The sequence below is a fragment of the Sceloporus undulatus genome, chromosome 6 (assembly GCF_019175285.1).
Source record: "Sceloporus undulatus isolate JIND9_A2432 ecotype Alabama chromosome 6, SceUnd_v1.1, whole genome shotgun sequence".
In the NCBI taxonomy this organism is placed as follows: domain Eukaryota; kingdom Metazoa; phylum Chordata; class Lepidosauria; order Squamata; family Phrynosomatidae; genus Sceloporus; species Sceloporus undulatus.
In genome coordinates, this window is record NC_056527.1 from 8,255,621 (window position 1) to 8,278,212 (window position 22,592).

The window sequence follows — 22,592 nt, forward strand, 5'->3', positions numbered from 1 at the left end:
GCTCTCTTAGCTTTTGCACTTCCAAAACTAATGTCAGGAGTGGTTTACCACTGCCTTCTTCTGTGCAGTACTAACAAGTGTTAGTTATGGTGCCACTGTTGTTGTCTCTGAGAAATCCTCTGCCAGTGTCTTCCCCTATTACTCCTGCTGCCCAGTTGCTGTGCAGCACAGTCTGGCTCCTCAGAAAAAGCCTGTCTGACTAAAGAAACCCTATCAGCAGCACTGTTACTGTCAGCATAGCCTCTTGCTTCACAGGTGCACATAATCCCACCAGCACAGAAAGGCAGTGCTAGGGTGGGTGATGAATGGTGCAATATATATATATATATATATATATATATATATATATATGTATATAGTTATAGAATCATAGAGTTGGAAGAGACCACAAGGGCTATCCAGTCCAACCCCCTGCCATGCAGGAAATCTAAATCAAAACAAGCTTACCAATATTTTCACATCTTTTGTGTGCATAAATGAGACCAAGGAGGCAGCATAAAGAAACATCTATGTGACGTTTCCGGGCATTTTCAAGGAGCGAGATGCCTTCCTGGATTCGGCCTGCAAAAATATAACTCATTAATTAGGTTATAGCAGTCACTACTTTGAAAACATATCAGAAACATGTCTTTTGGAGGAAAAAGTCAGATTCTAACCTTGTGTAGCACAATCCTTCACATGTCTATTCAAATGTAAGTCTCAATGAATCTAAAGGGACTTATTCTGGTTAAGCATGCATAGGATTATAGGTTTAGAGTGGTCAGATTGTTATAGTTCAGTTTAACAGTACACCACTAAGATATCATGGTAGACTTTATCACTTTTTGCTCCAGATATTAGTCTGAATGTAGACCCTGAGGTCATGTAATCTCCAGCTTTAAAATATGATTTACAGCAGGGACAGTTATGTGATGCTTTCCAGACCCTGATATGTTCAGATTTTCTTTAAAAAGCTTTCTAGTTTAGCTTTTCTAAAAAAAAGTTTCTAGTTTGATTTCCCTTAAAATGTAGATCTGACATCTTTGAAAAGAATAGGTATTTTAGCTCAGTTTGGCTTTCAGGCTAATTTTGTACTCAGGATGAAGTACATTTATTGTTCCTACTGACACTTCATGAATCAGCTTCATAAATTGCTCAAAGGATGCCTATTTGGAGGTGCCAGGCTTTTAATTTCAAACTAATAAAAGTAAGTAGCATCTCTGCATTTCACAAAACTCCATGCGATCATTCCACACTTATATCCTGTTTCTATTCCAGACCAATCCGTTATGCCTCATTTCAGTTTGAATCCACATTTTGGGTTCAGTCTATGTACCTTTGAATAATTTAAAAATTCTCCTAAACAGTTAGAGATATGGGCAACATTCAGTTTGAGCCACAAACAAAAACAGGAAAAGGCAAGTACTTTCCACCCTTCCTTGGTGTTATGATTTACCGAGAAGCAAGGTTCCCAATCCTTTGAAAAACATCAATACTGCATCATGAGGATGTTTTGCCAGTTCAACATTTGTCACATGAACGACATGGTTGAAGTATTTTTCTTGAGCATAGTATAGAATTCTAGCCTAGAAAGGGAAAGATAAGAGACGGGAATTCATCTTTGTTCAACTCAGTACACAAAGCAAAATGACCACACAAAGGCAAGATTGCCAAATCTACCACCAGACATCTTGTACCTTTCAGAGGACTGCTAGACACAGTTACTTGGGCATAAGCCTCACTGAACTCAGTGGGTCATACTTCCAAGTGTCCGCGTATAGCATTATACGGTCAAACTGAAGTTTATTACAAATAGATCTATGCCACTTGTCTGCGGCACAAACAAACCCCATAGCATTTTGCAATGATACACAGACCAGAGCTGGTCAGCTTTGTTTGTCCCATGGCCAGTTCTTTGTTGAGTACTTGTCCCAGTGTGTACTTTCATGCTGGTGTCAAAAAATAGCCAAAATGAGACAAGAGGCTATATGCCTCCCTAGACGTTAGTTTCCCTTTATTTGTGCTAAAGCAAGTGTTTTGGTGTGGCCTCCCAAAAGTAAAAAAGGTGTCTGAAAACCCCACAAAGAACTATATAACTATGCACCTGTTGCACAGCATGGATACCCTATTGATATCAGTAGCTCTAGCAGCAGTCAATGGCACGAAAGTGGCCAGGGTTGTATCCCCACCATATAATAGCACTTTGGCCCCATTTTAACTACCATGGCTCTATTGTATAGCATTCTAGCGTCTGTAGTTTTGCGAAGGGTATTTCGAATTCTTCAGCAGAGCTGCCTAGAAGGGACTGAGTAGTTCCTCACTCCCCAACTACAAATCGCAGGATCCCACAAGATCTTGGGTGTTAAAGTGGGACCAAACGGATCCACACTTCCAGGTGGTTTTTGAGGTAGTGCTTTCTTCTGCCTAATTCTTTTTCTTTTGTACAGATGATGCCTCAATGGCTTCAATCCAGAATAAGACTCTTGTCCTTATTATGAAACATCCTCTTATGAAATGCCTTCTTTCCCCCTGACTACTGCTTTTGATACTTGGCTGCTGGTTGAGGGACTGTTGGAGCTGGATTCTATAAATTTGCATCGACTTTCGCCAACCTATATATTATATTATTATTATTATTATATAGGTGAATTTAGTATATTACCACATTATGATTTTAGCATTTTCGAATCCTCGCTCCAAAGGGCCTGCCTGAGGTTTCAGGTGGCAAGGGAGCCAAAGCCCACTGCAGAAATAATCCAGTTTGAGACCACTTATAACTGCCCTGGCTCAGTGCTAGGGAATCCTGGGAAATGTAGTTCTGCAAGACATTTAGCCTTCTCTCTCAGAGAGCTCTGGTGCCACAAGGAACAATTCCCAGGATTCCCTAGCACTGAGCCAGGGCAGTTAAAGCAGCCTCAAACTGGATTATTTCTCCAGTGTGTTTTGGTCCAGTGCTGTGTTTAATCATCCATTTTTTAATTATAGCGCTGATGGAAGAAAGGGCACCAAAACATTATTATTATCTCAACCATTATTATTATTAAAACAATGGCAAGGCAGGTCTTATATTTGTAATTGTGTTTTGGTAACAATTATAATAATAACTAAAATAATGGCAAAGCAGGTCTATTATAAAAGCCCTCAAATAAAGAAGAAGGAAGGGGCAAGCCTGACTGAATCCTCCTCCTTTGTGTATATATATATAAACAATGACCACTTTTGAAAAGGGAGGCGAGGGTACCAGCGCCTCAGGGCCGCCGTTCGCCATTTCTCTGACTGGATTTATAGAAGAAGAGACTGAGGCGACCGTTTAAACCACCAACGGTCACACCTCCTCCTCCAAAATCCAAACTAGCGCATGCGCAACGTCGCCAATACAGTATTATTTTTTTCTCGACCCGTCAATCAAAAAGCGGCACCACCAATCACCGCCCGGCGTGCCTGGTTACCGTTGGCCACGCCCCTTACCTTGGCCCCGTTGCTAGACGCCTTTTTTGCCTTCGTCACCCCTTCTCCACTAGAGACCCCGCCCCTCACGCGGAAGGGGGCGGGGATAGCCTCGACCTATAGGGTGCCAGTTCGTCATCTTTCACTGGCTCCGCCCCTTCTCCGCTTGACGGACATTCGTTGCTCGCGCATGCGCGGTCGGCGCTGCAGTGTTGGAAGTGGCTGAGGGGAGAGGATGAGGCGGTGATGGAGGCGCCTCCGCGGGGCTCTTAAGGCCTCCGTTTCCTTGGCCATGGGGCTGGGCTCCAGCTCCGAAGGGGCCCCCGACGGCGGCTCCGAGGGCTATCACGTCCATGGGGTAAGCAAGAGGGGGTTGGAAACAGTGGGGTGCGTCTACGTGGTGGAAATAACGCGCTTTGACACTGCTTTGAGTGCTGTAGCTCCTTCTTATGGAACCCTGGGATTTGTAGTTTCGGAAGGTCTCCTTCAGCCTTCGCTGGTACCCCGCCGAACTACAAATCCCAGGGTTCTGTGAGCTTGAGCCATGACTTGGATGAAAGGATTGGGAGCATACTTATCAGATTTGCAGATGGCACCAAATTAGGAGGAGTAGCAAATACCCCAGAAGACAGGATCAAGATCCAAAATGACCTGAATAGACTAGAAAGCTGGGCCAAAGCTAACAAAATGAAATTCAACATGGAGATATGTAAGGTACAGTACTGCACTTAGGGCGGAAAAATGAAATGCACAGATATAGGATTATGGGGGACACCTGGCTGAATGAAACTACGTGTGAAAGGGATCTAGGAGTCCAAGTAGATCACAAGTTGAACATGAGTCAACAGTGTGATGCGGCAGCTAAAAAGGCCAATGCAATTCTAGGCTGCATCAATAGAAGTATAGTGTCTAGATCAAGAGAAGTCATAGTGCCACTATATTCTGCTCTGGTCAGGCCCCACCTGGAATATTGTGTCCAGTTCTGGGTGCCACAATTCAAAAAGGACATTGAGAAACTGGAGCCATGTGTCCAAAGGAGAGCGACTAAAATGGTGAAAGGTCTGGAAACCTTGCCCTATGAGGAACGACTCAGGGAGCTGGGTATGTTTAGCCTGGAGAAGAGAAGGTTAAGAGGTGATATGATAGCCCTGTTTAAGTATTTGAAGGGATGTCATATTGAGGAGGGAGCAAGCTTGTTTTCTGCTGCTCCAGAGAACAGGACCCGGAACAATGGATGCAAGCTCCAGGAAAAGAGATTCCACCTGAACATTAGGAAGAACTTACTGACAGTAAGGGCTGTTCGACAGTGGAACAAACTCCCCCGGAGTGTAGTGGAGTCTCCCTCCTTGGAGGTCTTTAAATAGAGGCTGGATGGCCATCTATTGAGGATGCTTTAATTGTGATTTCCTGCATGGCAGAATGGGGTTGGACTGGGTGGTCCTTGTGGTCTCCTCCAACCCTATGATTCCAAGGTCTTTAGCCTTCTTTACACAAGAGAAGGGCTGGCAAGCTGCAAATCCCAGGATCCTGAAGGCTTGGGGTCATGGCAGTTATTATTGTTGTCACTTCCTGCCAAGCATTTTCAACTGAGGTTATTCCAGTTAAATGTTTTTATTGTTATTATTTTGTATTAATGGGAGGGAGGGTAGACAAGTGGGGGTTTTGGGGGACGGTTTCATTATTATTTTCTGTGACTTTTGTATTTGAGGTTTTCCTTGCTGTTACCCACCTCGAGCCTCAAACGGGAGAGGCGGGATACAAACAAATATTTCACTATTGTTGTTGTTATTATTATATTTATATTTATTTATATCCCACCCTTCTTCCATGCTTGGGACTCAGGGGGGCTTACAACATTAAAAAGACACCATACATTTAAAAACATACAGAAATAGTATGTTAAAATAGGGTTAAATGACTACAACAATTAAAACAAATTCAATGATAAAATATCAAAATGCTTTTAAAAAGATAAAAATGCTTAAAATGCATTAAAACAATATAATACCCCCATCCATAAAGTGGTGCCAAATTGCATTACTTCGAATTGCTTTGAATTACATCTACATTACTGCTTCTAATTACTTATTATAAAATTATTATTACTGTTATTATTATTATTGCTGGTAATGTTAAACTGTGGAGTAAAGCCAGGCTTAATTGTGCATCACGAGATGCAGTGAATTCAGTGCTGGTGAAAATCTTGACTGGAGCAGATAGGAATCTTGCATAGTATCATAGAGTTGGGAGAGGCCACAAGGGCCACCCAGTCCAAAACCTTTCTGCCATGCAGGAATGCACAGTCAAAGCACTCCCTGTGACAGAAGGCCATCCAGCCTCTGTTTAAAAACCTCCAGCGAAGGAGACTCCACCACTCTCCAAGGCAGCGTTCTTACCATCAGGAATTTCCTCCAGATGCAGAGGTGGAATCTCTTTTCTTGTCGTTTGCATCCGTAGCTCTGGGTCCTATTCTCTGGAGCAGCAGAAAACAAGCTTGCTGCATCCTCAGTTTGACATCCCTTCAGCTGTCTCAACTAATGACGTGACGTATTTTGTTATCAAAACGAGGCAGTTAGTCTTGTGATTTGCTCTAACTTGTCGTGCTAACTAGTCATGTTTTCGCTTATTTCAGACTTAATGTATTAAGGATGAGCTAATTGATCTGTGGAGTGGTTTGAGTGTTGGACTATGAATCTAGAGACCAGGGTTCAATTCCCAGCTTAGCCATGAAGCCCGTTGTTCAAGTCACATTCTCTCAGCCTCAGGGGAGGGCAATGGCAAGCCTACTCTGAAGAAATCTTGCCAGGAAACCCCTATGATAGTTGGAAGTTGGAAATTATTATTATTATTATTATTAACCTTTATTTTTGAAGCGCTGTAAATTTACACAGCGCTGTACATACAATCTTTTTAGTTAGACGGTTCCCTGCCCTCGGGCTTACAATCTAAAAAGACATGACACAGAAGGAGAAGGGAGTGGTGAAGGGAAAGGGTAAGAGGTCCAGCAGTTCCTCTCAACCTCTGAGGCCTGGACCAAGGCAGATGGACTGGAGGGAGGGCTTGGCTTCAAAATGGATGGTTAATCTTCTTCCAGGGAAAATACATACTCACAAGTAGGATAATACATATATAGTACATAGCAATACAGGAAATGGATCGATAAACAGTCAACAACAGAACATCAGATAGTAAGCGACAATTATGCGATGCCTGGGAAGGCTTCTCTGAATAGGATGGTTTTCAACTCCGTTTTGAAGCTGGTTAAGGAAGTGATGGCTCTTGCTTGTGGGGGAAGAAGGTTCCAGGAGTGAGGGGCAGCAAGTGAAAAGGGGCGAATCCGAGATGGGGCAGAGGAAATCCTGGGCTGGGACAGCAGACCTTGACTACCAGAACGGAGGGCCCTGGTGGGAAGGTGAGGAGAAAGAAGGTCTGATAAGTAAGGAGGAGCCAGTCCATGGAGGGTTTTAAACGTCGACAGCAGGAGCTTATACTGAATGCGGAAAGGGAGAGGGAGCCAGTGAAGGGATGCCAACACAGGAGAGATGTGGTCAGAGCGGTGGGTGGAAGTGATAATGCATGCAGCTGAATGCTGGACAGAGATTAAAGTACGGAGGTGAGAAAGAGGAAGCCCAGCCAGGAGGACATTACAGTAATCAAGTCGTGAGATCACTAGGGCATGGACCAGGATCTTGGCAGTAGAGGCGGAGAGATATGGTTGGATTTTGGCAATATTGTACAAAAAGAATCTACAAGCCTTGGCTGTGGTCTGGATCTGAGGGATACACGACAGAGAAGTTGGAAATGACTTGAAGGTGCACACAACACACAATTAGTCTGTCTACCCAGTCTATCAGCTTACACTAATTATGTCCAAATTTCATTTGGATCCAAGACCTAGCTTCTGTTGGAGTAAAGGCTGTCTCATATCTTTTAAAGCACATCCGCACATGTAACTGCTCAGCTCTTTCGATAACATTCCCTGATTTTTTGTGCAGTGTGCTAAAAGGGCTGCCCCTTGGGAGAGGAACTCTGTTAGTGCTTGCCTTGAGTGTGTGTCTACCTTCAGGCTACTTGTCCAGCTCCATCAGGACTAGCCTGAAGGAAGGAAGAGCCCTCCCTCCAGTCCATCTGCCTTGGTCCAGGCCTCAGAGGGAGAGAACCACTGGGCCTCATCCCCTTTCCCTCCACCATTCCCTTCTCCTTTTGTGTCATGTCTTTTAGATTGTAAGCCTGAGGGCAAGGAACTGTCTGATTAAAAATAATAATTGTAAGCCGCTCTGAGAGCCATTAGGGCTGAAGGGCAGGGTATAAATACCTAAATAAATCAATAAATAAGAAACTTATGACAATCCCATGAATTTCATAGGGTTTTGCCTAGATATAGCCCTGTTATTTTTTCATTGACTGAAGAAATATCTTCTTTCCTCACTTGCATCTGTGGTCAGTTGTAATATTACCAAAGGGAGAAGACCTACTAATCTTTTTCTTCACAGTCATGTGCAGTTAGATTTAATTTCAATGCCATCTTTGTGTTCCTGCTTCAGAGCCATCTGGTAAACTGCGGGCCTGATCCAGCAATACCGTTTTTACTATAAAATCAGACATACAGTCTTTGAATAATCAAACACATGCTTTTCTCAGCTCTGTATAAACAGGACTCCTAAATACTTGTTGCATCTGTATGTGTATAGGATATAAGATGGAGCAGAGGGAAATGTTTCTCACTAGCCATTTATCATCCTTAAAACGCTGGATTACTTCAACTGACGCAGCTGTCACCACTTGGCTATGTGGTTTAAATGTATGAGATCCAACCTGTTTATGTGTTGTCTTTGGCCAAACATATTTTTGTAAAAAGAGAGATCCTCACACACACATAGATATATTTATTCCCATTTGTAGACAATGACCACAGTTTATTTTGATGAAGATCATACAGATCTTTCTCTCTCTCTCTCCCTTCCTCCTTTTCTACCCAGTCATCCTGCCCTGGGGATATTCTGGAAAACTATTGTGAGTGCAGTGTCTCTGTAATGTGTCTATGTCTATGAGAAGAGTTTGTGATTTGATCTTAGAATGGTCTGTCCTGTACTTCTTTTTCTCCTCTTTTGTGCAGAGACTATGAACCATGACAGTGGAAATGTTATGATACTTTCTTCAAGGACCTGAGTCCTTTAAAAGGTCCCTCGTATGCTGCTTCTCTGCTTATTTTTAAAAAAATTTGAACCCGCCTCTCGGAACATGGTATCCTCATTCAAAGATACATAGCCACGTTAATCTGGAAAATCAGCACGCAAAGAGATCTTGTAGCACCTTTGACACTAACTGAAAGAAAGAAGCTGGTACCATGAGCTTTCAAAGACTTGAGCCTCTTTCCTCAGATGCATTTGGTGGAGAGGAAAGCCCAGGGATTTGGCAAAAAAAGAGTGAAGTTATAGCTGTAAACTGGGGTGGGCAAACATGTCCCTCCAGATGTTTTGTGCATACAGTTTCCCTCAGACCTAGCCAGCACAGAGCAATTACAGTATGGGACTTGCAGTTCAATGTCATCTGGAAGGCCACAGTTGCCGAGCTCTGCTCTAAACTGTTAAGATCACCCAATTTGATTGTAGGCCTCTTGTTTAACTGTGTCCTATGAAACAACTTTAGGAAATGTTTAACCCAATATGTCATTGCTTTCAAAATAAATAACAATGATTTTGTAGTCTCCAGCAGGGTTTCATGAAATTCCAAGAGGAGCAGGACTGCTTTGCACACTAAATTCCCATTTAGGTTGCCTTGTGACTTCAGTTTGGGTATAGAGGAGAATTTTTTTAGCCTGTTTGTTGCAGTGGTTGACTGTGATACTTCTGTTCTTGGCCAGAAGCAATTCTTCCAGTTGTTGTGACAAGCTTCTGATTGCTTAGCTTGGAAGTATGCTTGCTATGGACCCTTTCTGCCAACTTAATTTAGAACACGCATGCTTAACAGTGACATTCCTTTTCATCCAGTTCATACATGTGTTAACTGCTATTTTTACAGGTCCAAGAAAACTCGCCGGCTCAGCAGGCTGGATTGGAGCCATTCTTTGATTTCATTTTGACAATAGGACACACTAGACTGGTAAGTGACTGGCACACAAGTCTGTCTGAGTCTGTTGTTCTTGCAGATCAGGGACAGCACTTGGAAAAGATTACTTGTTTCAAATTACAAGTCCCAGAATTCAGCCAGGTAGCCAGCATGGCCGATGACCAGCAGACAGGGACTGTTCCTTATTGATCGTATTTGAACCTTTTTTGCTGCACAGCACAACATCACTGGATATGCTGGCTGGGGGATTCTGGAAGTTGTAGTCCAAAATAGTACCTTTTGCAAGTTATAGCCAACTGCCAGTTCATCAGACATGTGGATTGTAGCCACAGTTGGTAAATATTTAAAATATCTAAATTTGTTTTTAAAAATCTGTTAGTCTTTCAGAAGCCTCAAAGCTCTCTTCCCTTCACATTATTTATAAGTTACTTATAAATTGCATTTTTGTCTTGTTCAGTTAGCCCACAAGGGTTACACAGAATCACTAAAAGACCAGTTTCCTGCAGGCTTGCAATCTGAACAGATGCAACACAAAAGGAGAAAGTATGGAAAGGAAATAGTTGAGGAAACAAGAAGTGTTTTCATAGGGTCACCTCTTACCTCACTGTCTTCATCTGCAACCCACTGGAATTTGTAATGTCATTTCTGGCAGACTGCTTTAGGAGGTGGCGGGATTGAGGTGCTTCTAATCTTTTTTCTTGAAAGCTCCTTCTCCAGCCCATGGTGGTTGACCACAGCTCAGTATTGTTTCAGGTTCCTTAGCATTTCAGCAGGTCTGAACAGAGAATGGTTGGTCAATATCTGGCACCAGCTTAGGAAGGAGTAAAGTTGTAATTTGGGGCCTATGGAAGCACAAAAGAGCCCTGTGACCTTTTCTATGGGCCACAGTGGCCTATGAACAATATCAAATAAAATAAAAAATAAATCACATTTGCAGATTTTGTCTGCCTTTCCCTTCTGAACTTTGGAAGGATTTGGGAGTGAGTTCTGTGACCTGACTTTTCCAAATTACTGGAATTCTCATATTTCCTGTAAAATAAGTGAAAAGGATCCAGGGATCTTAGTGGATCACAAGTCAGCAGCATGATGCAGTAGCCAGAGAAGCCAAGCCATTCCTAGGCTGCATCAGTAGGAGCATAGTGTCCTGACTGAGAGAATCTATAATATCACTTTGTTCTGCTTGGATCAGATGTTCCGAGAAATACATCAGATGCAATCCTGTTGATGAGGCTGAATTCCTTCCCCTTTGGCATGTACAGCTGGGCAGAATTACTTTCAGTCATCTGGATTTTTTTGTGTTGCAAACAAAGCCTAGTTTATGAGAAACCTGTGGCATACTGTGAAGGGAAGGTGCGGAGGGTGTTGACACTGGTTCCTGTGTCATAAAACCTGTTTTGGGTGCTTGTTCAAATATGACCCTGTCAGTAATTAACTTGTTCAGAGGGGCTTGGCTCACATACAATCTGGCAGACAGATAGAGTCTGTTTTCACTTGAGAAAGGCAAAAAGAATCGGGTGTATTGCTCCCTCTCCACTTTTTGCCTAATCTGAGCTTTGCTTATCTAGAATTAATTTCCCCCTTTTTAAGTCAGCTATAGTACAGCCAAGCCTATAATTGTTATAGTACTGTTCATATAACATACAAGATAAGCCACATAATATTATAATGAGAGACAGTGTTAGCTACTCGCATAGGGAAGAAACTCTGTCCTTTATGTCACTAGTGTGAGATGTGGTGTGCCTTTCTCATGATATACATTTAATGCACGCTTTGGCCACATGTGATCACTGGTTTTTTTGTGGCCCACGTTCCTCTGCCTCTGATGCTGCTATTGAAATTCCGTGCCCCTCTAAAGACCCCTGACCTTTTCAGAATCTTCTTAGCTTTCCCTGCTTGAAGGGAAGGCGATACTCTGCCTTGCCGCTTTATGGGGTTCTACAATGCAGCAGGCCACACTGGCATTTTTCCGGGAGCGCAGAAAGTGTGAATTCTTGCCACTAAATTTTGATGGTCCTTTGGTGACAGCAGGAGCCTTGGGAGCAGTCCCTGACAACAGCTGTATGTGGCTCTTTATGGGTTGGTGTGTATGTGCAGCTTAGTCCCTTGACACTGGGAAGTGCTCCATCTGTAGTTTAATGAATGAATTTAAACTAGTAACCATCACCACATCTTGTGATTGTATTGCTCAAGAGTGGTTAGTCTATGTGCTCCTCCAGATATTGTTGAACTACAATTCCCAGTAGCCAGTGGTGAGGAGTGCTGAAAATTGCAGTCCACCGACATCTTGAAAGCTAGATACTTTGCATCCTTGGTATTGCTCATTATTTCTTAGAAAGGAACAGAATCGCAACTGTTTCACTGTCGGGGATCATGTCAGTGCTCTGACTTCAGTTTATTCCATTAAAAAGCACCCTTCTGTCAGTTATTTGAAAATTATTTTCTGAACTTGAGAGTCTGTTGGCTGATGTATTTGAAAGCAAAGTTCTGGTATCCTCCTTTCCTGTGTTTAGAATAAAGAAGGTGACACCCTGAAAGATCTGCTGAAAGCCAATGTGGAGAAGGCTGTGAAGCTGGAGGTCTATAACATCAAAATGATGAAAGTGCGTGAGGTGGAGGTGATTCCTAGCAACATGTGGGGAGGGCAAGGCCTTCTGGGAGCCAGCGTGAGGTTCTGCAGTTTCCAGGGTGCCAATGAGCACGTTTGGCATGTGCTGGTAAGCAAGAAACTTAATGTATTTGACTGCCATGAAGCCTTTGAACATTTCAAAGCATTCTATTTTTATTGTTGTATATCACACCTTTTCATCAGCCCTAGAGCAAAACCCAGCTTATCAAAGCGAATCAAAGCTAAAGTAGATACACTACAGATCATACAAAAGTACAGATCATACAAAAGTTAAAATATAGTTAAGCTATCATCATAACTGAACAAACTGTTAAAAGTGTTCGTTGTTGATTTGCCATCAAGTCATTTCCAACCTATGTTGAGATGTTTCTTGCCAGCATTGGTTCAGACGGGGTTTGCCATTGTCTTTCCTCTGAGGATGAGACTTGCCCAAGGTCACATAATGATTTTCCAGGGCCAAGCCCTGGTCTCTCTGAGTCCGAGTACTCAAGGCATTATACTGTATTGGCTTTCCAGTTAAAAGCATGCCCATTTTAAAAAAAGGGAGGGAGCACAAAAACAAAATAGACAATCTAGAATATCCTTACAGACTTCTTTCCCCTGAGCAGTCAGCCCTTAAGGGCTTGCTGAAACCAAAACGTCTTCACCTGCTTATGGGAGGAGAGCAAGAGGACATTAGTCTAATATCACTAAGAAGGGAGTTCCAGAGCCTGAGAACAGCCCTCTCCCTTTTCCCCACCAAATCTACCCGTGATGGTAATAGGACAGAATATATTTATTTATTTATAACCATGGGAAGGATCATATGTGTTCTCATCTGTTAGAGGACACCACTTGGGCTTGACTGGTTCCTCATATGAAACACCTAGTGTCCTAGCACATGTCCAGCTCTACCATGCAGCATCGCTTCTGGCTGGGATTAGCAAGAGCAGAACCTTCTCTATGAAATGGTCCACCACTAAGGATTTTATAGTAAGCATACACTTACCAGCACTCTTGGGAGGAAGAGTTTGCAAAACAACGAATAAAGACCATTTTGGGCTGTTTGATATATTGACTTATCAGTATAGGTGTTAACATGGCTGATGATTGTCTTTCATTAGGATGTGGAGCCAAGTTCGCCAGCAGCATTAGCTGGCCTGAGGCCATACACAGACTACATTGTTGGATCGGATCAGATACTGCAGGAGGTAAGTGGGTTGTGGATTGTAGACAGCACTGAGAGATAGTCACAGCAATGGGCACAACTAGGAAGTTTTTTTTTTTGTTGAAAATATTTACTACAGTAGTTATATCCTGCTCTGTATCTGTGGATCTCAGACTAGCATACCATAAAATCAGTTTAGAACAGTTCAAAGCAATAGGAATAATTTTAGAAGATTAAAAGCATATAAACCATATCTCCCAGCCTTAGACTATGCTGCATATGCACATTCTTTTCTTCTGATCAGTCTCTTTGCTGTGATAATAGTTCAACATTTCTGTGTAAAACTTTGTGTAAAGATCCATCTTCCATAGTTTGCAAGGTTTCAGAAAGATTCATGTTAAATGGTAGAGGAAAACACAAAAGGCTGGATCCAATCTCCTTAGAAGTTTGGCCAAAACAATTCCTTCAGAAGAATGAAGATATAAGGCCCACAGTCCCATGCCTATTTGCTTCCATAACAAGGATGCTCTTCTTTCTCTTCTCCCTCACGCATGTGCTGGGCCACTTGTTCTCTTTTACTTCCTTACTGCCCCACTGTTTGTCCCCTTTTTGCCCCAGCATTAGTGCACAGAGAATTAACAGATGAAAGCATTGACCCATGTCCAACTGTTATGATTTGTATTTTGACAGTTTCATGGAGTGTTTTGTGTAAGTATGTGTGTGTTGTGGGGAGAGGGGAAATAGAGAACATATTGCTAATTCTCTGCCTAGGCAAGTCCTCGTATAACTTGTTACCCCTTATGCTGTGGGACTAACATCTCCCATTATGTCCTGCTGGAGAACAATGGGAATTACGGTCCAGCACATCAAGAGAAGCCTGGATTGAGGGTGGGCTGGCCTGCTAAGACTTCTCCCCCCCCCCCCCCCCAAAAAAAAAATCTGGAAAGTGAAAATCATATAATGAGGAAACCTAGTTTATAGTTATCATGTTAATAACAAAAGTATGTTTGATACAGTCAGAAGATTTCTTCTCCCTGATTGAGTCCCATGAGGGCAAGCCCTTGAAGCTGATGGTCTACAACACGGAAACAGATTCCTGTCGAGAGATTTTTGTCACCCCAAATGGAGCCTGGGGTGGAGAAGGAAGGTAGGATATGTGATTAATGGGATCCATCATGGTAGATAAGGTCAGGATTACTCTCAGCTTGCCATACATTGGCTCTTGTTATTAAATCATAACTTGTTGCTAGATGTTTGAAATAATTTTTGAACTTTACAGTGCCCTGTGAGTTACAGTTTGCTTTCATGTCAGTCTGTCAAGAGACTTGGCCCCATGAAATCTACAGAGTGGGTGAGATCTTCATACTGGAGAGCAAACCATTCCTGGTGTTCATATTGCTGCCAGGTACACTTGGTCAGGCAACAACAAAGTGCTGGGGATGCAGAGAACATTGAAGCACCACAATTTTTGTCCAGAGGGCTTACATTCCTTATATTTGGAAGAGAAAGGTAGAGATTGAAAGCACAGGGAGGGTTTGATGGACTAACAGACACCCTAAAAAGCATGAAAGTTTAACTGGTCCATAGAAAGCTGTGTGAGAAGAGTGACGTGGTAAGAAATTGGATGGTGGGTCCTGGAATATGGAGCAATGCAGGAGATGAGTGTAACCTGAGGCCCATACACATCTCTGCTACTCACAGCAATTGTGTCCTTTCTCCTGTTGTGTTTCTACATGGCTCCTGTATTGAAAATGCAATTTGAGTGTTAAAAATGTGGTTTGGAGGCGAGAAGGGGATTGAGTCTATGATTCCATTATTTGATTTTCAGTATGGAGCACAACTTGGGAATGTTAATGTGAGTGCTAATGTAGTATGTTGCTCATGTCTCACTTTAGTCTCCACCTAGTATGGTCAGATGGAGATGTTGACATTTCTAGTCAGTGTGCAGGAGATACACACTTGTTTAGTCCTTTGAGATGACGGACGAGGAAGAAGTGGATAGGGAGCCATTCTTATGATTTGACTAACATGGGCGACTATTTGCTCTGGTCTCATTTTATAATCCTTCCAGTACAACAAGTGAAGCTACAAGTCTGTGACTATCAAGGCATTTTTCTTTACCTTCTTGTAAAGTTTAGGGTGTGGCATTGGATACGGCTATTTGCACAGAATCCCAACACAGCCTGCTGTGCCAAAGAAAAAAACAGAAGCTGGTGCCTCTTCCCCTTTGCCTACAGAGGACATGCCTGCAGAACCCCCGTCCAATGGCTATAGAGAGGTAAGCCTTTCAGAATGAAGGATGATTCTAGCTGCTCTAACATGCAACATATTTCTGCTACCTAATACTCCCCACATTGCTGTGAGCAAGTCATTATCCTTTCTGCTCCCCTGCATTCTTAATATTTATAAACTGCTTAGATCTAAAAGTTTCAGAGGAGTGTACAGCAGTCCTGAAGTACAGAATATAAAATAAATGCATGAAATGAATACGTTGTTGAAATTGTCTACAGTTTTTTTCAGGTAAAACTGATACTTTATTAATGAGCTGCATCTTCTCCCCGTTTGATGAACCTCACTGGTCTCTAACTTTGACAGGCATGAGCTTATACTGTTTGCATAGGTAGAAATAATATTATTCATTTCCCAGTAAAAAATGGGTTTCCTAGCTGTTGGAAAGCCCCACCAGGAAGGACATTATTATTATTATTGTGTATTTATATAGCATCATCTATGTACATGTCTCTTTACAAACAAGATAAAACGTTTATAACCATTTCAATATAAAATACTAAAATACACAACTACAATAGAATGCAAAAAAGGGTCACACACAACAGATAGAAAATGCATAGGGAGCAGAAAGGTTTTTGTGCAGTTTTCTTCTAGTATTTAAATCTCAAAGTATTCCAGATGATTTTCTGCAGCGAGGAGCACCTGACTTTTTTGTGCAAAAGGAAATTCTGTTTTCTGTCAGAAATAGTGTTTTCTGCACAGGAAATGTTTTTGCACAAAAATCCATGTTTTTTTGTGCACAGAAAAATTCTCTGGGGTGCTCAAATACAGGGACAATACAATGCAAAATTACTTGTTTTCTCCCACACTTGGGAAAACTACAGTAATTACCTATTTTTGCATGAAAGGGCAAAATAATTGAAGATTTACATTCCTATTTCCATGCTTCAGAAAGGAGATGGTGAATTAGGTATTTGGGGAAATGTCATCTACCTTCCCTATAGGAGTTCTGAATAGCTGTGTGTCAAATGTTCCTAATTCTGAAAAATTTAATCTCTCTCCTTCTTTAATAAAAGTGTTTTTCTTTTTATTTCCAGGCCCCTCTGTTGGCGGCTAACTCCCAGAGTGAAGAATCCACAAACCTAGATCACAGTACCACTCAAAGTGTGAATGTGCATCCAGTAGAAAATTCTCTTCATCCACCTCCTCCTGTCCAGAGAGTCATGGATCCAGGTATTTTAAAACATACAAGCCTATTTGTGCAAAAGTGTGTCAAAAGAAACTGATTTTTTTTAAAAAAAAAATTGTGTTGACAAGGCAGCTTTTGACATGTATTTTGCTTGTACAAGGAGCAAGGAACAGGGCAAGTCAATGAAAGGAATAGGGACTTGAAAACTATCTTCAAGGCACTTAAGCACTAAGATTTTTAAGAGCCACTCCCCCCCCCTTTTTTTTTTTTTCCTGTCATATCTCAAAAGTTGAATTGGGAAGAACTGAGATTGATTGGATCAGGGATATGTCAAAAGAAATGTAGGAGAAATTAATTTTTCCCCATGGGGCTGTATGTAGCTGACCAAATAGTTAGAACCTCAGAGGGAGAGAAGAGGAGCCAGGCACAGTTCCATTGTGTCTTGACGCCGGTAGTTGATGAAAGGTCCTTTATTCCAACTGCCCTGGCTCTGGCCTCCAAGCAAGACAATAAATAGGTAGGCACACTCTGTTGTGCCCTCATTGCAGTGGCTGGTGAGAAGGCCTTTTCTCCATTCCAGTCACCACCGTTGTGGCCTCTGAGGGAGAGAAGAGAAGGCAGCATCTACTAGACTTAACCCCTCCATCTCCTTTTCCTCGTGTGTTCTGTATTTTTTAGATGGTAAGCCTGAGGGCAGGGAACTGTCAAATCAATGATTTGTAAGCTGCTGTGGGAGCTTTTTTGAGTGAGGTGCAGGGGTATAAAGGCTGTAAATAAATAAATACAATAACTTGGGCTCTCTTTAATTACAAGTCATGTTAGTGGTATTTAGGGAAAGGAGGAAGTTTCATTTTTAAATCAGTAGCTTTCAGTACCCTAATAAATTACTCACTGTGCTTCCTTATTTTTCTCCCTTTTCAGGTTTTATAGATATGTCTGATGCTTCTTTTCCTGAATTAATTGACTTAGTGAAAACAATCAATGTGCCTTCTTCTTCTGCTCCTTTGAACTTAACAAACACTCTGACAACAAGTGACAGCTCAATAACCCACAGTGGAGCACATCCATATTTTGGTAAGCACATTTTAAAACCATTTTCTTTAAAAATGTGTGATTGAACTGGAGACAGCAATTGCAGGCAATTTTTATTAACGTGATTTTTAGTAAACATTGGCAGTTCATCTCTGATCCACTGCACTGATGCAAATGGTTTAAAGAATCATAACAAAAGGGATACATTAAAAAAATCATACAGTGTCACACTACTATATTGACATTGCAAGCAGACTGAGCAAGTCCTTGCCAAAATCCATAGTATAGAAATATTTTGCAGACAACTAATTACAAAGAGTTTTGTGGCACTGTTATTTTGTTGCAGGACAATTTTATGGGCAGTTTGGCTTGCAAACTGTTGGTTGGTGAATAATTCTTATCTAGTAGTGAGATGAACACTATGCAGCAAAGAGCAGAGGCCTGAGAGCCAGTACCATTGTTCTTTCTGCCCCGACATATAGCTGTTCTCGGAATACAGTTGCTGCCAACTCACCAAAACTGAGTCAGGAGTTACTTGTTCAATCCGTCCAATATTCTGCTGGGGAAGGTTACTGAAACATAAAGAACTCAGCAAGTTATGTGAAAATAGACACCATTTCTTGTTTAACAGGGCTGGTATCCAGGATCACTTACTGCTTTCAGATAGTAGAGAAATCTTGTAGCACCTTTGAGACTAAACAAAAGAAAGAAATTGGCAGCATGAGCTTTTGTAGACATTGGTCTACTTTCTCAGCTGTTATCTTTGAATGTTTTCAGATGGGTCTGTGCCATTTTCCCCAATCACAGTTAGGGACGTTATGCATATGAGCCACTGTGGGATTTCTATTGGTGGAAGAAAAAGAATCCATCCAAAATAGAAAGGGGACTCTCCTTTCTTTTTGGGGTTTCCTACAAAGGAAGCCCCTGTGCACCCCAAAAATCTGCTCCAGAGGACTGGGAAAGACACTGGAGTTTGTGTTTGGGTAGCTTTTAGAGCTTGGAAAAGGAGGTGAAAAAACACCATGCTGGCCCTGCACAAACAGCACTATGTTGTATTTTGTTCAGTGCTTTGGGAAGTACCAGCACTACTATTTACTGTAATCACGATAAATAAAATTGTAACTTGTGTGTTTCCAGTTTCAGAAGATTCAGTATCTTATCCAGAGGGTGTGTGTTCTCCGTCGGAGTTACAGGAAGGAATGCGTTTGGATTCTTCTGTATCATCTCTTCCTAAGAATGTCTCCATAAATGCCCCATCTAAACTTGATGACGGTGCTCAAGAAACTGATTTGCTCCCAGATGGGACTGAAAGTTCCCCGTTGTCCAAAACATTACAATGTGACAATGATGATGGAAGGGTTGAGGGACTGACAGAAGAAACTTCATATCCCTCAAAGTGAGGCCCTGCCTCATGCTTTAAGCATACCAGAACCTACAAAGCTGATCCTGGGATGCCCAAAGAATTCATCACAGCAAAATCCAAGGTGCCTCCACTAGCATTGCCCTAACAGGTCACCACTGGTTGTTGGGACATAGGCAATAATACTGACAGTTTGAGAAAGAAGTTTTTAGATAAAGTGGTGTTTTATAGGAATTTTGTCTTGATCCTATAAACAACTACCTAGATGGCTAGCAGTAGGAAGCACACCAAGCTCTTAATTTCAGTTGAGCTCTTCATCTCGTTGTTTTAATTCTAACCATTCCTGCATCCCTGAGTTAAACAGAAATGGTTTTATTTTTTAATCATTTTATTTAATTCCGCAAAAGTAATTCTTATAACTTGACCTCGTGTTCTGGACACTGAGGTAGAACCTGATTCATAATGGAAAAAACATATTGAAATGTTCTTTTGGATGCTTAGGACATGGTCCAGGCCTGTACACCCACACTGTTAATATTTAACAGATAGGTGGGTGTGTTTCATGCAATTATGTGGATTAAGATCATGTAACATCTGCCTCACCCTTGCAGACCTCACTTTCACATCTGAATGTGCTACAGACACAAGCAGTTCTGGCAGGGAATAGCTGTGCACAAGATAGACTGGATCATGCCCTTAGACTGAACTGTACTTTCAAACAACAAACAGCTATTTACTCTCCTGTACAACTGCTTGCTTCTTGAAGCAGAAATATACTTTATCGACAACAGAAAACTTCCTTAGGAAGAGTAGTTTAAAGGTGCAAATACTTTAGCAATTTAGTTTTTATATTTACCTTTTAATTGGGAATGTGCGTTACTCAAACGGTTCTCCTGAGCCTTTGTCCACCACTTAAGGCTGAGATTATAAGGACATAGCTGATGAAATAAGTTAACATTTCATTAACCTCCTTGAAAAATCAGATGTCTGTGTTCATTTGAGGTGTATGCTGATGAGAAAACAAGCCACTGCATTTCTCAAAGGAGGTGGCTGGTCTCTCTTTGACCTTTGGCACTACTGAAAGTGAACATGTTTTCTTTCAACATGAATTCGTTTAGCACAGCTAATGCATATTCTGAAATGGGTTTTATAAATCACTAGTTTCACAGGTTCTGTTTCCTGGAAGATTGGAAATAAATACTTTTAAGGGTTTAAAGCCAAGTTCTTTTTTTCCAAATCTCTAACTCTGGAAGCACTCTTCAGCATGACTGGTTCTCCTTCCTAATGGATGTATTATAATCGTCTATTTACCAAGCTCTTACAAACATCAGTGGTTGTTTTAGCAACCTATTGTCTAATTTCAACAAACTGCTGCTTTCCTAGTTGAGCTGGACATTTGCATCCAGCCTTTTGCCTGGAGATGAGCTAAGGCACGGTGTGAGGTCTGGCAACCCGATTCATAAAGAAGTCCCTACCACCAGAGGCTTAGCGGTGCCCTCTTTATGAGCAGGAGTACAAATCATGCCTGGGGATTATGGGATTGATATTACAGTGCACAATGGAGTGGTAGGTTTAGGAATGATGGGACAATCATTCTATAATTTCTGGCCTTGTTTGAAAATACATGTTGTGTGCCTTCAAGTAGTTTCCAACTCATAGTGGCCCTATCACACCGTTTTCCTTTGTGGCTGAGAGTACAGTTTACTCAAGGTTCATCCAAAGGGTTTCCAACTCTGGGATTCACACTGCTCCAGGGCCCTAGTCCAACACATACACCATGTTGGAGCTCAGTTACAGGCATTCTTGCCCTATCATAATGGTGAAATTCTGCTATTTTACATGACTTCTGCATCAATCCATCCTATTTTGTAGAGGGGAAATAGTATGCTACAGTAGTCAGTCCAAGTCTGGTTGTGGCACTCATTGCCTTGTATATGAAATAAATTTGTATGCAGAAACGGGATGAGTTCTGCACATGGAACTCCTCAAAGGTATCCTTCCTTTAGTGGTCTTAGTGAAAACCCATTTAGAAAGTTGGCTGTGCCGCGTTTATTTTGGGACTGTTGCTTTATAACTTGGGGAAGGAAGATTGGGTGAGTATTCACCCTTTTCCTACCCTACATTAGTGTTCACTGCTAAGGGTGCTTGCATTATGATCCCACTTTAACTGTCATGGCTACATCCCATGGAATCCAGGAATTTATAGTTTGGAGAGGTACTAGAGCTGTCTGCATGGGAATCCTAGATGCCACTCCCATAACCACCAATTCCAGGTTTTTATATAACTATGGCAGTGGAGGTGGAATCAGCACTATAACTGGTGCTCAGTTCAAGCAAATGTGTTTCATTTTAAAAATTAAGTACGTGATACAATGGTCCTCAGCTACAGCCCTGGACATTCACTCTGTTTTGTAGATCCATTTGACTGAAAAAATCTCGTCAACAGAGGAGTGAGGTCATAATGAAATCTAGGGTCTTGGGAGACAGTTTTCTTTAGGCAATATTATGTCTTACCCACTCTCAAAGAGAAAACAGTCATATGCATGCCTTCAGTACTGAGTATGATATGGTGAGATGAACTGCTCTCTATGTCCAATATAGCAGAGTGTCCATAGTTCAGATTGTTACCACTAAAGAAGGGGAGGATTCCACCTTTTTGCTTCCAAACAGCTGTTTGACTACCTGCATATGCATTAGGGAAAAAACTGAGATGTCAATTTCAGCGGAAATTCCTTGGGGGGAAAAACAGGCTCCAATAAGGGTGCAAGTTGTAAGCTGATTTGAAGAGCCGCTCTCATCTTAAAGCAGAAGGCATCACATTTAACACCGTGCTCATGTTTGTAAGACCTGGAATGTGAGATACAACAGTACACATTCAAGAACTAATGAGAAAGAGTAAACTGCCTTAAAGCAGACGGCATCTTCACATTCGACACCATGCCCATTTTCATAAAAGCACTGGGATTTAAGATACAGCAATACACATCCCAGACTTGAGGAAAAAGTAAATAGAAACAGCCTTAAAGGAAAGTAATAGAGCCACTTTATTCTGCTTTGGTCAGGTCCACCTGGAATATTGTGTCCAGTTCTGGGCACCACAATTTAAAAAGGATGTGGAGAAACTGGAGCAAGTCCAAAGGAGGGCGACCAAAATGGTGAAGGGTCTGGAAACCATGCCCTATGAGGAAAGAGTTAGGGAGCTGGGGATGTTTAGCCTGGAGAAGAGAAGGTTAAGAGGTGATATGATAGCCCTGTTTAAATATTTGAAGGGATGTCATATTGAGGAGGGAGCAAGCTTGTTTTCTGCTCCTCCAGAGACTAGGACCCAGAGCAATGGATGCAAGCTATAGGAAAAGAGATTCCAGCTCAACATTAGGAGGAACTTCCTGACTGGGTTGTCCGACAGTGGAACACACTCCTTCTTCGGAGTGTAGTGGAATCTCCCTCCTTGGAGGTCTTTAAATAGAGGCTGGATGGCCATCTGTTGGGGATGCTTTGATTTGGATTTCCT

General features: G+C 41.9%; 2 protein-coding genes across 7 annotated transcripts in view; one reads left to right on the top strand and one right to left on the bottom strand.

Moving 5' to 3' along the window:
• Positions 1–3,478, bottom strand: part of TTC21A (tetratricopeptide repeat domain 21A) — a 44,615-nt gene extending 41,137 nt beyond the window's left edge. For 3 of the 5 annotated variants that reach the window (XM_042474522.1, XM_042474520.1, XM_042474521.1), the window contains exons 1-3: positions 3,221–3,321; positions 1,436–1,565; positions 448–561 (exon numbers count right to left, since the gene is read on the bottom strand). In XM_042474522.1, coding sequence (XP_042330456.1) covers positions 448–561; positions 1,436–1,565; positions 3,221–3,247 — 271 coding nt within the window. In that variant the 5' untranslated portion in view covers positions 3,248–3,321. Of the gene's footprint in view, positions 1–447; positions 562–1,435; positions 1,566–2,641; positions 2,746–3,220; positions 3,322–3,447 lie in introns of those variants that run through there. The other 2 variants (XM_042474525.1, XM_042474523.1) reach the window with 2 other exon arrangements.
• A 143-nt stretch (positions 3,479–3,621) lies between these two features.
• Positions 3,622–20,297, top strand: GORASP1 (golgi reassembly stacking protein 1). Of its 2 annotated transcripts, none has more exons than XM_042474526.1 (9): positions 3,622–3,784; positions 9,448–9,528; positions 12,006–12,209; positions 13,225–13,311; positions 14,285–14,415; positions 15,402–15,546; positions 16,598–16,733; positions 17,611–17,763; positions 18,859–20,297. In XM_042474526.1, exons 1-9 carry the CDS (start codon positions 3,719–3,721, stop codon positions 19,119–19,121), a joined length of 1,266 nt encoding a protein of 421 aa, XP_042330460.1. In that variant the 5' UTR covers positions 3,622–3,718; the 3' UTR covers positions 19,122–20,297. The 2 variants fall into 2 exon arrangements, with proteins under 2 accessions (XP_042330460.1, XP_042330461.1); XM_042474527.1 differs by lacking the exon at positions 3,622–3,784 and adding an exon at positions 9,207–9,339.
• The last annotated feature ends 2,295 nt before the right edge of the window (positions 20,298–22,592 follow it).

Bases quoted from the DNA above. Each gene is read 5' to 3' on its own strand.
- GORASP1 (XM_042474526.1), top strand. From the start codon at position 3,719: ATGGGGCTGGGCTCCAGCTCCGAAGGGGCCCCCGACGGCGGCTCCGAG. The intron at 15,547-16,597 runs GTAAGCCTTTCA...TTTTATTTCCAG, and splicing joins CGTCCAATGGCTATAGAGAG to GCCCCTCTGTTGGCGGCTAA. The intron at 16,734-17,610 runs GTATTTTAAAAC...CTCCCTTTTCAG, and splicing joins CCAGAGAGTCATGGATCCAG to GTTTTATAGATATGTCTGAT.